General features: G+C 33.8%; 1 protein-coding gene across 3 annotated transcripts; it reads left to right on the top strand.

Moving 5' to 3' along the window:
- The first annotated feature begins 8380 nt into the window (after nt 1-8380).
- On the top strand, nt 8381-13282 carry LOC139866497 (uncharacterized). Of its 3 annotated transcripts, none has more exons than XM_071854749.1 (13): nt 8381-8888; nt 9733-9879; nt 9959-10171; nt 10276-10365; nt 10445-10561; nt 10677-10946; nt 11058-11214; nt 11690-11767; nt 11887-11987; nt 12068-12235; nt 12317-12391; nt 12551-12658; nt 12828-13282. In XM_071854749.1, the coding sequence occupies exons 1-13, from the start codon at nt 8466-8468 to the stop codon at nt 13152-13154; spliced, it is 2274 nt and encodes a 757-aa protein (XP_071710850.1). In that variant the 5' UTR covers nt 8381-8465; the 3' UTR covers nt 13155-13282. The 3 variants fall into 3 exon arrangements, with proteins under 3 accessions (XP_071710850.1, XP_071710852.1, XP_071710851.1); XM_071854751.1 differs by having other exon boundaries at nt 8758-8888; nt 9746-9879; XM_071854750.1 differs by lacking the exon at nt 8381-8888 and adding an exon at nt 8916-9541 and having other exon boundaries at nt 9746-9879.
- Nucleotides 13283-15094: the final 1812 nt, after the last annotated feature.

Below are 15094 nucleotides of genomic sequence, written 5' to 3'. Positions count from 1 at the left end.
ACATTCAGGTTGTGTATTGACTACCGAGAGTTGAACAAACTTACCATCAAGAACCGCTACCCACTACCGAGAATCGACGACTTATTTGATCAACTACAAGGCTCGTCTATTTATTCAAAGATTGACTTACATTCCGGGTATCATCAAATGCGGGTGAAAGAAGATGATATTCCAAAGACTGCTTTCAGAACACGTTACGGTCATTACGAGTTTATGGTCATGCTGTTTGGTTTAACTAATGCACCAGCTGTGTTCATGGACCTTATGAACCGAGTGTGTGGACCATACCTTGACAAGTTTGTCATTATTTTCATTGATGACATACTTATTTACTCAAAGAATGACCAAGAACACGGTGAACATTTGAGAAAGGTGTTAGAAGTATTGAGGAAGGAAGAATTGTACGCTAAATTTTCAAAGTGTGCATTTTGGTTGGAAGAAGTTCAATTCCTCGGTCACATAGTGAACAAAGAAGGTATTAAGGTGGATCCGGCAAAGATAGAAACTGTTGAAAAGTGGAAAACTCCGAAAACTCCGAAACACATACGCCAATTTTTAGGACTAGCTGGTTACTACAGAAGGTTCATCCAAGACTTTTCCAGAATAGCAAAACCCTTGACTGCATTAACGCATAAAGGGAAGAAATTTGAATGGAAGGATGAACAAGAGAAAGCGTTTCAGTTATTGAAGAAAAAGCTAACTACGACACCTATATTGTCATTGCCTGAAGGGAATGATGATTTTGTGATTTATTGTGACGCATCAAAGCAAGGTCTCGGTTGTGTATTAATGCAACGAACGAAGGTGATCGCTTATGCGTCTAGACAATTGAAGATTCACGAACAAAATTATACGACGCATGATTTGGAATTAGGCGCGATTGTTTTTGCATTAAAGACTTGGAGGCACTACTTATATGGGTCAAAAGTATTATATATATCGACCACAAAAGTCTTCAACACATATTTAATCAGAAACAACTGAATATGAGGCAGCGTAGGTGGATTGAATTATTGAATGATTACGACTTTGAGATTCGTTACCACCCGGGGAAGGCAAATGTGGTAGCCGACGCCTTGAGCAAGAAGGACAGAGAACCCATTCGAGTAAAATCTATGAATATAATGATTCACAATAACCTTACTACTCAAATAAAGGAGGCGCAACAAGGAGTTTTAAAAGAGGGAAATTTAAAGGATGAAATACCCAAAGGATCGGAGAAGCATCTTAATATTCAGGAAGACGAAACCCGGTATAGGGCTGAAAGGATTTGGGTACCAAAATTTGGAGATATGAGAGAAATGGTACTTAGAGAAGCTCATAAAACCAGATACTCAATACATCCTGGAACGGGGAAGATGTACAAGGATCTCAAGAAACATTTTTGGTGGCCGGGTATGAAAGCCGATGTTGCTAAATAAGTAGGAGAATGTTTGACGTGTTCTAAGGTCAAAGCTGAGCATCAGAAACCATCAGGTCTACTTCAACAACCCGAAATCCCGGAATGGAACTGGGAAAACATTACCATAGATTTCATCACTAAATTGCCAAGGACTGCAAGTGGTTTTGATACTATTTGGGTAATAGTTGATCGTCTCACCAAATCAGCACACTTCCTACCAATAAGAGAAGATGACAAGATGGATAAGTTAGCACGACTGTATTTGAAGGAAGTTGTCTCCAGACATGGAATACCAATCTCTATTATCTCTGATAGGGATGGCAGATTTATTTCAAGATTCTGGCAGACATTACAGCAAGCATTAGGAACTCGTCTAGACATGAGTACTGCCTATCATCCACAAACTGATGGGCAGAGCGAAAGGATGATACAAACACTTGAAGACATGCTACGAGCATGTGTTATTGATTTCGAAAACAGTTGGGATCGACACCTACCGTTAGCATAATTTTCCTACAACAACAGTTATCATTCTAGTATTGAGATGTCGCCGTTTGAGGCACTTTATGGTAGAAAGTGCAGGTCTCCGATTTATTGGAATGAAGTGGGGGATAGTCAACAAATTCATCCAAATTCAACAAAGATTGAAAACCGCCCAGAGTCGACAAAAGAGCTACGCGGACAGTAAAAGAAAAGATATAGAGTTTGAAATTGGAGAAATGGTCATGCTTAAGGTTTCACCTTGGAAAGGCGTTGTTCGATTTGGTAAACGGGGGAAATTAAATCCAAGGTTCATTGGACCATTCAAGATTATAGATCGTGTCGGACCAGTAGCTTACCAACTGGAGCTACCTCAACAACTCGCAGCTGTACATAACACTTTCCACGTCTCAAATTTGAAGAAATGTTTTTCTAAAGAAGATCTCACTATTCCGTTGGACGAAATCCAAATCAATGAAAAACTTCAATTCATTGAAGAACCCGTCGAAATAATGGATCGTGAGGTTAAGAGACTTAAACAAAACAAGATACCGATTGTTAAGGTTCGATGGAATGCTCGTAGAGGACCCGAGTTCACCTGGGAGCGTGAAGATCAGATGAAGAAGAAATACCCGCATCTATTTCTAGAAGATTCGTCAACACTTTCAACAGCTTAAAATTTCGGGACGACATTTATTTAACCTGTAGGTACTGTAGTGACCCAAACTTTTCCATGTTTATATATATTAAATGAAATTGATATTTACATGATTAAGTGTTTCCAACATGTTAAGCAATCAAACTTATTAAGACTTGATTAATTGGAATAGGTTTCATATAGACAAATGACCACCCAAGTTGACCGGTGATTCACGAACGTTAAAACTTGTAAAAACTATACGATGACATATATATGGTTATATATATAGTTAACATGATTTTATTATAAGTATGTATCTCATTAGGTATTTTAACAATGATTTATATACATAAAAATGAGACTATTAAATTAAGAAACTCGAAAACGATATATATAACGATTATCGTTATAACGTCTTACTAGGTACATATGAATCATATTAAGATATTGATACACTTGGTTAATTATGTTAAATGATAAGTAAATATATCATTAAGTGTATTAACAATGAACTACATATGTAAAAATAAGACTACTAACTTAATGATTTTGAAACGAGACATATATGTAACGATTATCGTTGTAACGACATTTAATGTATATAGATCATATTAAGAGATATTCGTACATCATAATATCATGATAATATAATAATTTAAAATCTCATTTGATATTATAAACATTGGGTTAACAACATTTAACAAGATCGTTAACCTAAAGGTTTCAAAACAACATTTACATGTAACGACTAACGATGACTTAACGACTCAGTTAAAATGTATATACATGTAGTGTTTTAATATGTATTCATACACTTTTGAAAGACTTCAAGAAACTTATCAAAATACTTCTACTTAACAAAAATGCTTACAATTACATCCTCGTTCAGTTTCATCAACAAATCTACTCGTATGCAACCGTATTCGTACTCGTACAATACACAGCTTTTAGATGTATGTACTATTGGTATATGCACTCCAATGATCAGCTCTTAGCAGCCCATGTGAGTCACCTAACACATGTGGGAACCATCATTTGGCAACTAGCATGAAATATCTCATAAAATTACAAAAATATGAGTAATCATTCATGACTTATTTACATAAAAACAAAATTACATATCCTTTATATCTAATCCATACACCAACGACCAAAAACACCTACAAACACTTTCATTCTTCAATTTTCTTCATCTAATTGATCTCTCTCAAGTTCTATCTTCAAGTTCTAAGTGTTCTTCATAAATTCTAAAAGTTCTAGTTTCATAAAATCAAGAATACTTCCAAGATTGCAAGTTTACTTCCAAGTTTTCTAAATCCATTCCAAGTAATCATCCAAGATCAAGAAACTATTGTTACTTACAGTAGGTTATCTTTCTAATACAAGGTAATGATCATATTCAAACTTTAATTCAATTTCTATAACTATAACAATCTTATTTCGAGTGGAAATCTTATTTGAAATTGTTTTCGTGTCATTATTCTGCTTCAAGAACTTTCAAGCCATCCAAAGATCCTTTGAAGCTAGATCCATTTTTCTAATTTCCAGTAGGTTTATCCAAGGAACTTGATGTAGTAATGATGTTCATAACATCATTCGATTCATACATAAAAAGCTGTCTTATTCAACGTTATAAACTTGTAATCACTAGAATATAGTTTAGTTAATTCTAAACTTGTTCGCAAATAAAGTTAATCCTTCTAACTAGACTTTTAAAATCAACTAAACACATGTTCTATATCTATATGATATGCTAACTTAATGATTTAAAACCCGAAAACACGATAAGACACCATAAAACTGGATATACGCCGTCGTAGTATAACCGGGGGCTGTTTTGGTTGGGATAATTAAAAGCTAAGAAGAACTTTGATTTAAAAGCTATACTTCTGAAAAAATGATTTTTCTTATGAACATGAAACTATATCCAAAAATCATGATTAAACTCAAAGTGAAAGTATGTTTTTCAAAATGGTCATCAAGATGTCGTTCTTTCGACGGAAATGACTACCTTTTTCAAAAACGACTTGTAACTTGTATTTACGACTATAAACTTATACTTTTTCTATTTAGATTCATAAAGTTAAGTTCAATACGAAACCGTGGCCACTGGAATCACTCAAAACGGATTAGAAACGAAGAAATGGCGAGTAAAACAAGATTGATAAAAACTACTCATTTTACCTACGTGAAAGTTAGTAATAAATCTATTCCAACCATAACCTAATCAACTTATATTGTATATTATGTAATCTTGAGATACCATAGACACGTATATAATGTTTCGACCTATCATGTCGACCCATCTATATATATATTGCGGAACAACCATAGACACTCTATATGTGAATGTTGGAGTTAGCTATACAGGGTTGAGGTTGATTCCAAAATATATATATATATAGTTTGAGTTGTGATCAATACTGAGATACGTATACACTGGGTCGTGGATTGATTCAAGATAATATTTATCGATTTATTTCTGTACATCTAACTGTGGACAACTAGTTGTAGGTTACTAACGAGGACAGCTGACTTAATAAACTTAAAACATCATAATGTATTAAAAGTATTGTAAATATATTTTGAATATACTTTGATATATATGTATATATTGTTATAGGTTCGTGAATCAACCAGTGGCCAAGTCTTATTCCCGACGAAGTAAAAATCTGTGAAAGTGAGTTATAGTCCCACTTTTAAAATCTAATATTTTTGGGATGAGAATACATGCAGGTTTTATAAATGATTTACAAAATAGACACAAGTACGTGAAACTACATTCTATGGTTGAGTTATCGAAATCGAATATGCCCCTTTTTATTAAGTCTGGTAATGTAAGAATTAGGGAACAGACACCCTAATTGACGCGAATCCTAAAGATAGATCTATTGGGCCTAACAAACCCCATCCAAAGCACCGGATGCTTTAGTACTTTGAAATTTATATCATATCCGAAGGGTGTCCCGGAATGATGGGGATATTCTTATATATGCATCTTGTTAATGTCGGTTACCAGGTGTTCACCATATGAATGATTTTTATCTCTATGTATGGGATGTGTATTGAAATATGAAATCTTGTGGTCTATTGTTACGATTTGATATATATAGGTTAAACCTATAACTCACCAATATTTTTGTTGACGTTTAAAGCATGTTTATTCTCAGGTGAATACTAAGAGCTTCCGCTGTTGCATACTAAAATAAGGACAAGATTTGGAGTCCATGTTTGTATGATATTGTGTAAAAACTGCATTCAAGAAACTGATTTCGATGTAACATATTTGTATTGTAAACCATTATGTAATGGTCGTGTGTAAACAGGATATTTTAGATTATCATTATTTGATAATCTACGTAAAGCTTTTTAAACCTTTATTTATGAAATAAAGGTTATGGTTTGTTTTAAAAATGAATGCAGTCTTTGAAAAAACGTCTCATATAGAGGTCAAAACCTCGCAACGAAATCAATTAATATGGAACGTTTTTAATCAATAAGAACGGGACATTTCATCAGTCCATTGCCCCCACGAAATTGAATCCGTACATAAACGGTGTTGTAAATGAAAGATACAGTTTCTGTACGAAACTTGTTCGAACCAGACAACAATATCTTTCCAAAATATATATCATATACTAAAAGGGTAAAATATATATATTTTTCGTCAACCCTGATGTAACATTAATCGTAGCATATAAACATGGAAAACAAAAGAAAAAATGACAAATTGAAGCCCAAATTCAAACCATATTAAAAGATGGCTGGACTAAGAGATAATACACGCAGACAGTTTACATACTCATATGATATTTGACATAACCATAGGAACATATATACCATTAAATATATACAACATCAGTAATAATCAATTGATGGGTGCAACTATTATTATATAGAAAGATAAGGGTGAATTGGATGAAAACTCGTTTACACCAATCTTAACCTTCTTCTTTATATATTAAATCAAACAACCTATTATATCAAAAAGTTGAATGATCTCAGATTCTTTTGGGTTTATCTATCAACAATATTGTTTTGTAACAAACTCACGTTAACCAACATACAAAACTCAAAGGAGTATTGATATATGTTGAACAGATATGACCAGAATCATATGAAAGCAAAACACAGACCAAATAGGCATAACAGCAAACTATGTAAAAAATAGTACTATTTCGATACAAAACTTTGTACGAAACAGAGACTGAATGATCTGATAAGAAAAAAATCTGAAACAGAAGAAGAAGAAAAAAACTCAATTTTGTAACGAATCTGTTTTAAGACTGTAGGACAAAATTTTAAAAAAGGTACAAAACTGAGATATAAACATGTAAATAAAAAGGTTACAGTACATGGAAAATAAAAACTAATCGAGAAGACAAACGAAAAACGTAGTGCAAGAAATGGTAAGACAAGATGGCCGGAGCTTGTGTTGAACACAATTCCCTTAAAACAGATTCGAGCCTGTTTCTCAGGGTACGGCGGCCTAAAGCTGCGTACAGCCGGAGTAGAATACTTGCCTGAAAATGCAGAGATTATAGAGAGTATTTGCTGTGATTTTTTGGTGTGTTTCTCTTGGTATTTTCCATTGGATGAAGGTGGTATCCTTTTATAGACCAAAATTACCACTTGCAACCAACTCATTAAATGATATAAGCTACCCACTTGCAACCAACTCATTAAATGACATATTCAATACCATAAATACCGAATTTTAATGTCCTTAAAATCAGGGATTTAATTCTTAAATGAGTTGGAAAGCTACAACTAACTCATTAAATGACATTAAACACCTCTCTTTGTAACATGATATCTCATTCACCATTATATAACTTTGGACACATAATATAACATCTTGAAGCCCTTGTAAAGAGCTACGTAATCATATAAAATATTACTTATAAATATCTTATATACGTATACATATTTAGGTCCAAAGTTTGGGAAAAATATACACTTGAGAACTGATTTTTCAACAGAAGACATGACTTCTTCCAGGACTAGCCAGCCATTTAGCGACACATCATCACTTCCATCCCACTTCCTTCCCAGGACTAAACCCAAGACTAACCACTCCCAACAATGACATACCTCTTCAAATAAATTGGACCCACTTAAATTATTTAATTAAAGATGTTACAAGCTTTAATGTTAATGGTACAAGTAATATATGCATGTATATCCGTCCATCCGTCCAGCAATATGATTGAAATGGACGAGCAGGAGAACGAGGGAGTTGGGCGACACCCTGGACTAAAGGCTGGACTAAGTGGTGCCAACGGTGTCCTCGTGGACTAAAGCTTGAACGGGCTCCTGGATGTACCATTGGGAGCAATCTAAGTACGTATGAATATTAAGTGAATTTATATTTAAAATTAAAAAGTTTTAGTAAAATTAGTAATGCTTATGGTATGCTCTTACGACAAAAGTTAGTCAAGAAAATGTGAGTTGTACACCACATCACTTTTTTGCCATATATTACTCCGTACTAAATATTTTTTTTTTTTTTTGGACCATTTTACCATTAATGAAAATGAAAATAATTCACTTTATGAAAATAGTTACAGAGTATTATAGAAATATTAAAATAATTTTAAAAACTCTTTTGATACTGTATTATAAAAATGAAATAGTAATAGTAATAGTATTCGAATCAAGTAACATAAAACTAAAAAATAAGGAGTACTACCTAAACGAGTGGGAATCACTAATTAGTTCATTGATTGATAAAGACAGAATTAACCAAAAATTAAACATGATTTAGCATGTCAAATTACATAACTCCAAAAAAAAAACGATACCTTTATTAATTTAATTCTAGAACATGACCTCCAATATACTAAGCGTCACACACTAACTCCCTTTACTATTATCATCACACATTCTCTCTCTCACTTATACTACTACTATCAATTATCAACATTTTCCGGCGACTTTCCGATGACGGTCGATGAATTCTCACGATCAGTTCACATGGGAGTTGAGCTCTCCAAACGAATTTCTTACGGTAAAAACACAGTTTCAATGTCAGCTCCGAAAACACCGTCAATGAAGAAGTCGTTATCATCAACATCATCATCGATGTCGTTGCCGGAGAGTTATATTCCGACAGCACCGATGGTTTATGCTGTGATAGTTGATCCTTCAATTGTTGATAATCCTGATATTTGTAGCTACCAACCGTATGTGTACGGACATTGTGATCCGCCGGCGTTAGTTCCGTTACATATGCATGGGATTACGATGGAAGTTGATTGTTATTTAGATACGGCGTTTGTTACGCTTACCGGAATATGGCGCGTTCATTGTGTTGCGTCAAGCGCGTGTTGTGATTGTAGAATTGCGATTCCGTTGGGTGAACAGGTAATGTTATAAACTTTAATTTTTTTATCTTTTGTTTATTAGTTTAAGGCTGAAATAGTTGAAGTGTTTACTTGCTACCAGCATATATCAATCTCATCTGAAACATTTACTTTTTTAGATTTATTTTAAGTCAATTATTGGTGTTGAGCTTTGACTTTTACGGAAAATGAAATTTGACCCTTAGGTGTAGCATGTAAATGGTTAATTAATTTGTATACCCCAAGTCTTGGATGGTACAACTTTGTTTTAAAAAAAAAAAGTACCAACACATATTTGTGTTGATTTTTTTTTTTCCGACACGCGTTCTGCTATCGCAGTCGCACGACCCGGCCCAACTGCTGACCAGGAGGAAACCGGTCCAATCCTAGGGCATGGGCGGTAGAACCCCCTCCTTACCTAGAAGCAGACTGCTACCAGATGAGCTACAACACAAAGTTTTGAGCTTTCTAATTTGCTGTAGTTGGATATTGGAAGTATTAATTGTAAACATATACGGGTTAATGGATAAAGGTTTTCACGTTTAGGCTACTTAAAAGTGGAGGAAATGGGAGTATTCTTAGTCAAATGTACGCAGATGTACACGGCCTGATTGGATTATCCTGTTTCCGACGCTTTTTCTTTGGCCACCTGCTGCTAGTGAGCTATGCCTGCGAGTGAGCTTTGAACTTGAGAACACTTTATAGGACATGAGGACCTATCTTGCGATGGTCATTTTAAACTTATATTAACGTTTTGTCTAGTTTTTGATATGTATGTGATATAGTTTTTATGCGAGTGGTATCAACAGTTATTACTATAGAACTTTGCTATTCTAGTTCTGAAAGGAACATGGTTTGGCTAACAGGGTTCAGTTCTAGGTATTGAGGTGGAGACCACTAACAGATCATATTCAACACAATTTGTAACTCCACAAAATGTAAAAGATGTAGAAAACACAAACAACAATGGGTTACTAATGAAAAACAACACGTACACGTTCAAGATTTCACAGGTTTCATCAACGACTTTGCACTATCATTTTACAATTGTATGAATCTAGACGAATTTACTTAATGGAGTATTATTTCAAGGTTGATGGAGGATCGTATATACATGCCAAGATTAGATGGTCTCAAAAATTGTTGTATCAAGATCATGAATTTTGTTTCGCTGCACCTTTTACTTTTCCGGCGCATGTTGTGCCGGTCGTAAAGGGAAATCCTATGAAGGAAAAAGTGTTGCTAAATGTAAACTCTGGCACAGATACTGATATCATCTGTAATTCTGGTAGTCATCCTTTAAAGGTATATATGCACACTGTTTAAATTTCCATTTACTTTTTTAGTAATATTTATTATTTATAATTGAAAATTGATGATTCAAATTCGTCTATTCTCTCCTTTTGAAGGAAACAAGGCGGCAGGCTGGGGAATTAGGCTTCGCGTATGAAGCAGATGTTACGAAATGGTCCTCTCAAGACTTCTGTTTTTCTTATTCTGTAAGGCATATAATCTTTTGTTTGTATCGAAAGGAGTAAATATGAAAATATGTTTTGATATTTAACGTTTGTTTTACAGGTATGCAAGGATGATATTTTTGCTAGTCTGATTCTGCAGACGCCATCTTTAAACGATTATGACCAGAGAGATATGTTTTGCATTTATCTTTTCCCGGGGAATGACAAAAGCACAAAAGTTAGTGATTATGTTATGAAAAACTTCAAAAATCGTTCATTTTAGGTCCGGTTTCTAAAGATTTGACTAACTACTAAAAGTTAACCTCATTTGTGTGGCTAATGTGTACACTTAGGCTTTCAAAAAGGAAGTCGTATTTCTAGTAGATATAAGTGGAAGCATGCAAGATGCCCCTCTTGAAAAATCAAAAGACGCGGTGTTAGGTTATATTTCGGAGCTCAATCGAGAAGATACTTTTAACATCATAGCCTTTAATGGAGACACTCATTCATTTTCACCTTCGTTGGATTCGGCAACTGAAGAATCAATTGCAAATGCAACTGAATGGATGAACACATATCTTGTTGCTCAAGGAGGTACAAACTTCCTAGATCCCCTGAAACAGGTACCTTATCATCTCTTTATGTGTTTGCTATATTTCCTATATTTCAATGTCACATCTGAATTTGTATAGTTAATTTATGTTAAGACTTACGATGATGGTCATAATACGTAGGCATTCGATATGGTTGGTAAGACTAGTGAAGCTATTCCTATCGTTTTTCTCATTACTGACGGGACTGTTGAAGATGAAAAAGATATTTGTAATACGATGAAAGACCGCCTTATGGATGGAGGAATAAATTGTCCTCGAATTTGCACATTTGGCATAGGTAAGACCAGTGGCGGAGCCGGGAAATATTTTCACCGGGGGCGAAATTTTTATTAAAAACGTAGGGATTTTTTTTGGCAAAATATGGAGGTTTTAGGGCAAAATATAGAGTTTTTTGAGCAAAATTTGGAGGTTTTTGGTCAAAATACGAAGGTTTTGAGGCAAAATATGGAGGTTTTGGGGCAAAATATGAAGGGTTTGGAGCAAAAAATAAAAATAAAAATCAACCGGGACAAAATCGAAAACTCAAAAACATTTGCACTATAAATTGCAAATCCACCGGGGGCGGGCGCCCCACCCTGCCCCTTCATAAGTTCGCCCCTGGGTAAGACCACATAAGTACCTTATATTAACCTTTTTTCTTTAGCACATTTAGCAGAATAATCATATATAAAGTAGTAAATTCTTGATCCAAACAATCATTATCTGGATATAATGTATCTTGTTAGTTATAGTTATGCTTTTGAAATTTTCAGGTTCATACTGCAATCATTATTTTTTGCAAATGCTCGCACATATGGGAAGGGGATGCTATGATGCTGCATATGATATAGGTCGGACTTTTAAGTCAATGCCCAAATGTGTTTGTTAACCAAGTTATTATACCATATTGATTTACATGAATTATATTGCGTGGTAAACATAGTGACACTAAAATGATTCTTTTGACCAGATTCAATCAGTGATCGATTACCACGTCTGCTTCATAACGCATCTTCTACTGTACTCGCAAATGTAACCATTGACACCCTCGACAATCTTGATTCAGTCGAGGTACATTAAGTAACACAATGTTAATTCAAAAACACTTATTTAAATCACTTCACACTCATAAAAATTGTAAAATTTTGCAGTTGTACCCCTTTCGTACACCAGATCTATGTGGAACCCCGTTAATTGTCTCAGGCCGATATAAAGGGTCATTTCCTAATACTGTTAAAGCTAGAGGTTTCATGGCTGATATGAGCACTTTCACGATTGACATCAAAGTGAAGAATGCAAAGGGGATACCTCTGGACAAGGTAAACATTTCATATACAGACTTGGTTCTTATAGTGAACAATCTTTTAGTGCTATAAATCGTTCAATTGTTCCACTTACAGGTCTGTGCAAGAAGGGAGATTGATATGCTCACGGCACGTGCTTGTTTAGAACAAAGTACACAGCTAGAGGAGAAGGTTTTCATTTTTCACTTTGTGTTAGAAAACGATTAAACATTTGAACTGCAATGATAAAAAGCAGTTTACAAATGACCTTATACTAATGTTCTAATATTATACAGCTAGTATCTATTTTAGTTTTTGCACGTTGTGTGATTAATATCTTATTGGTTGTAGATTACCAAAATGAGCCTGCAAATGGGGGTTCCTTCCGAATATAATCGCATGATTTTAGTTCAAAGTGACAAGGTGAAGACAGCCATTGATTCGGTTCAATCAGAAGAGGTACATAGCTAAAACTTGATGCTTTTTCACTAGTGACTCGTGGCTTGATTTTTCAGTCAAACATAGTATTTGACTTATTGTCAAAGGCAGGATTAATATGCAGTGTATAAAATCAGCACAACGTTGTTATAAGTCTAACATTGTTTGGTAAATATCAATGGCATTGCAGAAGTGTTTAAAGTTGGAGAATCGCAAGGTGATATACTTGAAGAATACAAGTGTTGGATTTGGTAACTTGTTGGCAACGATTGATAATTTACCTCCTGGGATAGAAGAGTTAAAGCTAAACGAACCAGCAGGAATGATGATGAAAGCGGCTTCATCTTGCTGGGGCATCTTTCTTGATCGATGTTGTTGTATGGGCCTCTTGCAATCATGTTCTCGAATGAATGATCAATGTGCCATTGCTCTCACGCAACTATGCACCGCTCTCGCTTGTTTTGAATGCCTCAATTGCTGTTGTGAAATATGTGATTCATGCAGCGATTTGTGCTAAGAGAGTTGGACCAGTAGGTCAAAATAATGAAGTAGAAAAAAAAGTATGTATGATGGTGTAAAATGATCATGTATCTGTGTAAAATGGTAAACGGATAACGTTTTCTCGTTATCTGTGACTGTTGCCGACCTTTTTCTAGCCACCCAAGATATGCTGTTAGTTAGGTACGATCATGACTTCCCTTGTCAGGACACTAAAGATAGACTATCTTGTGGTTGTTGCTTATGTATCTGTATATACCAATATGGTTTTCGTTGTTTTGTTCTTTTGTCATAAATTTTGGACGGATCATCCATGGCTTTTGCTGCTCAACTAACCTTATATTAAAGAAGAAAAAAAAAAGGAAGAGGTTTTACCTTTTTCAGCTTACTCAGGGAGGGCTAGTCTTTCCTTATACTTCTATTTGTCAAACTACACCTTTTATGTTCCGGTTTTTTGATATATATACTGTTGGTTTCAGATTTGAGTTTGCAACTTAAAGATGGTTAACTAAAACTAGGTACTGTATATCATAAAGGTGCATATCTCTAATCATAGAGATGGTTAGCTAAAGTAAAATTGGCTATAACAAATGAGTATCTCAGCGTCTGTTTCTCTCTTTCTCAAGCTACCCAAAACACTTAATTAGTGAAGTTTGAATATAAAATCTCTTGTTATGACATCTAAACATCTAAATATCTTTTAGCTTACATATCCTAAACGTATTAGCCAAGAAACACTATATATTTTATACTAAGAAACTAAATTTATGTATCGTATTAGGATGAGCCCAAATGTGAAGTATGACCTCGGTCCATTAAAGTTTATTAAGATTGTAGTATGTAATCAATATCAATATATATATATATATATATATATATATATATATATATATATATATATATATATATATATATATATTAAAGTTCTAAGATTTTCCATGTATTGGATCACCCGGAAGGGGGAGTAATCAAACCCCATATTCTTACTGTACATGTCACCTCAAGATTACAAACATGCGCCCTACAATCCTAATAAATCATGAGACGTCGAGCCTGTCTATACATTTAGGTTGGGCTCTCAATAATACTCTAATATACATTACAACTAACTACATATATATTACAAATTTACAAATCTTCTATGTGAAATTGAAAATAAACTAGTAAATGTATATATTCATATGTTGGCTTTGATTTTTTTTTTTTTTTTTATCCCTTGTGAGGACGTGTAAATCCATTAACACGAAAGGCGCATCTGTATGGGATTAGTTACTTATGGGATTAGTTACTGATCCAGTTTTTGTTCCTGGCCCACTCATATCCAATATCATGAAACAATATTGGATCATATATATATATATATATATCTTAAAGAATATCATAATCATATATATATATATATATATATATATATATATATATATATATATATATATATATATATATATATATATATATATATATATATATATATATATATATATATATAATATTGGATCATATATATCTTAAAGAATATCATAATCATATATATATATATATATATATATATATATATATATATATATATATATATATATATATATATAGGGGAAGGATCGAGCGCTAAGCTCATATTAAGGGATAAGGGGATAAGTAATTTTGTGATGTTTATATCTTTATTTCTACAGCTCCGATTTAAAAAAATAAAAAATAAAAAATTTGCTGGTATCTATTTTCATTGTGTAGATTCAGAAATAAAAAATTGTTTTTAAACTGGATCGTTAAGATGCATCTGATGCATGTTAGCTGCTGTTTGATGCATGTTAACTGTTTTTCATGTATCGGATGCATCTTAGCAAATAAAACATATAAAATGACTTTTGATTAAAAAAAACAGTGTTTAGGGTTTAGTAATTAGGGTTTAAAAATTAGGGTTTTAGAACGAGCTTTTAATACGAACGGTTTCGAGTTTAGGGT

This window comes from Rutidosis leptorrhynchoides, chromosome 9, assembly GCF_046630445.1.
Source record: "Rutidosis leptorrhynchoides isolate AG116_Rl617_1_P2 chromosome 9, CSIRO_AGI_Rlap_v1, whole genome shotgun sequence".
NCBI lineage: Eukaryota > Viridiplantae > Streptophyta > Magnoliopsida > Asterales > Asteraceae > Rutidosis > Rutidosis leptorrhynchoides.
The sequence above is the reverse complement of the archived record's forward strand: the minus strand, read 5'-3'. Positions and strand labels throughout refer to the sequence as shown.

Bases quoted from the DNA above. Each gene is read 5' to 3' on its own strand.
- LOC139866497 (XM_071854749.1), top strand. From the start codon at position 8,466: ATGACGGTCGATGAATTCTCACGATCAGTTCACATGGGAGTTGAGCTC. The intron at 10,366-10,444 runs GTAAGGCATATA...TTTGTTTTACAG, and splicing joins ACTTCTGTTTTTCTTATTCT to GTATGCAAGGATGATATTTT. The intron at 12,392-12,550 runs GTTTTCATTTTT...TATTGGTTGTAG, and splicing joins GTACACAGCTAGAGGAGAAG to ATTACCAAAATGAGCCTGCA.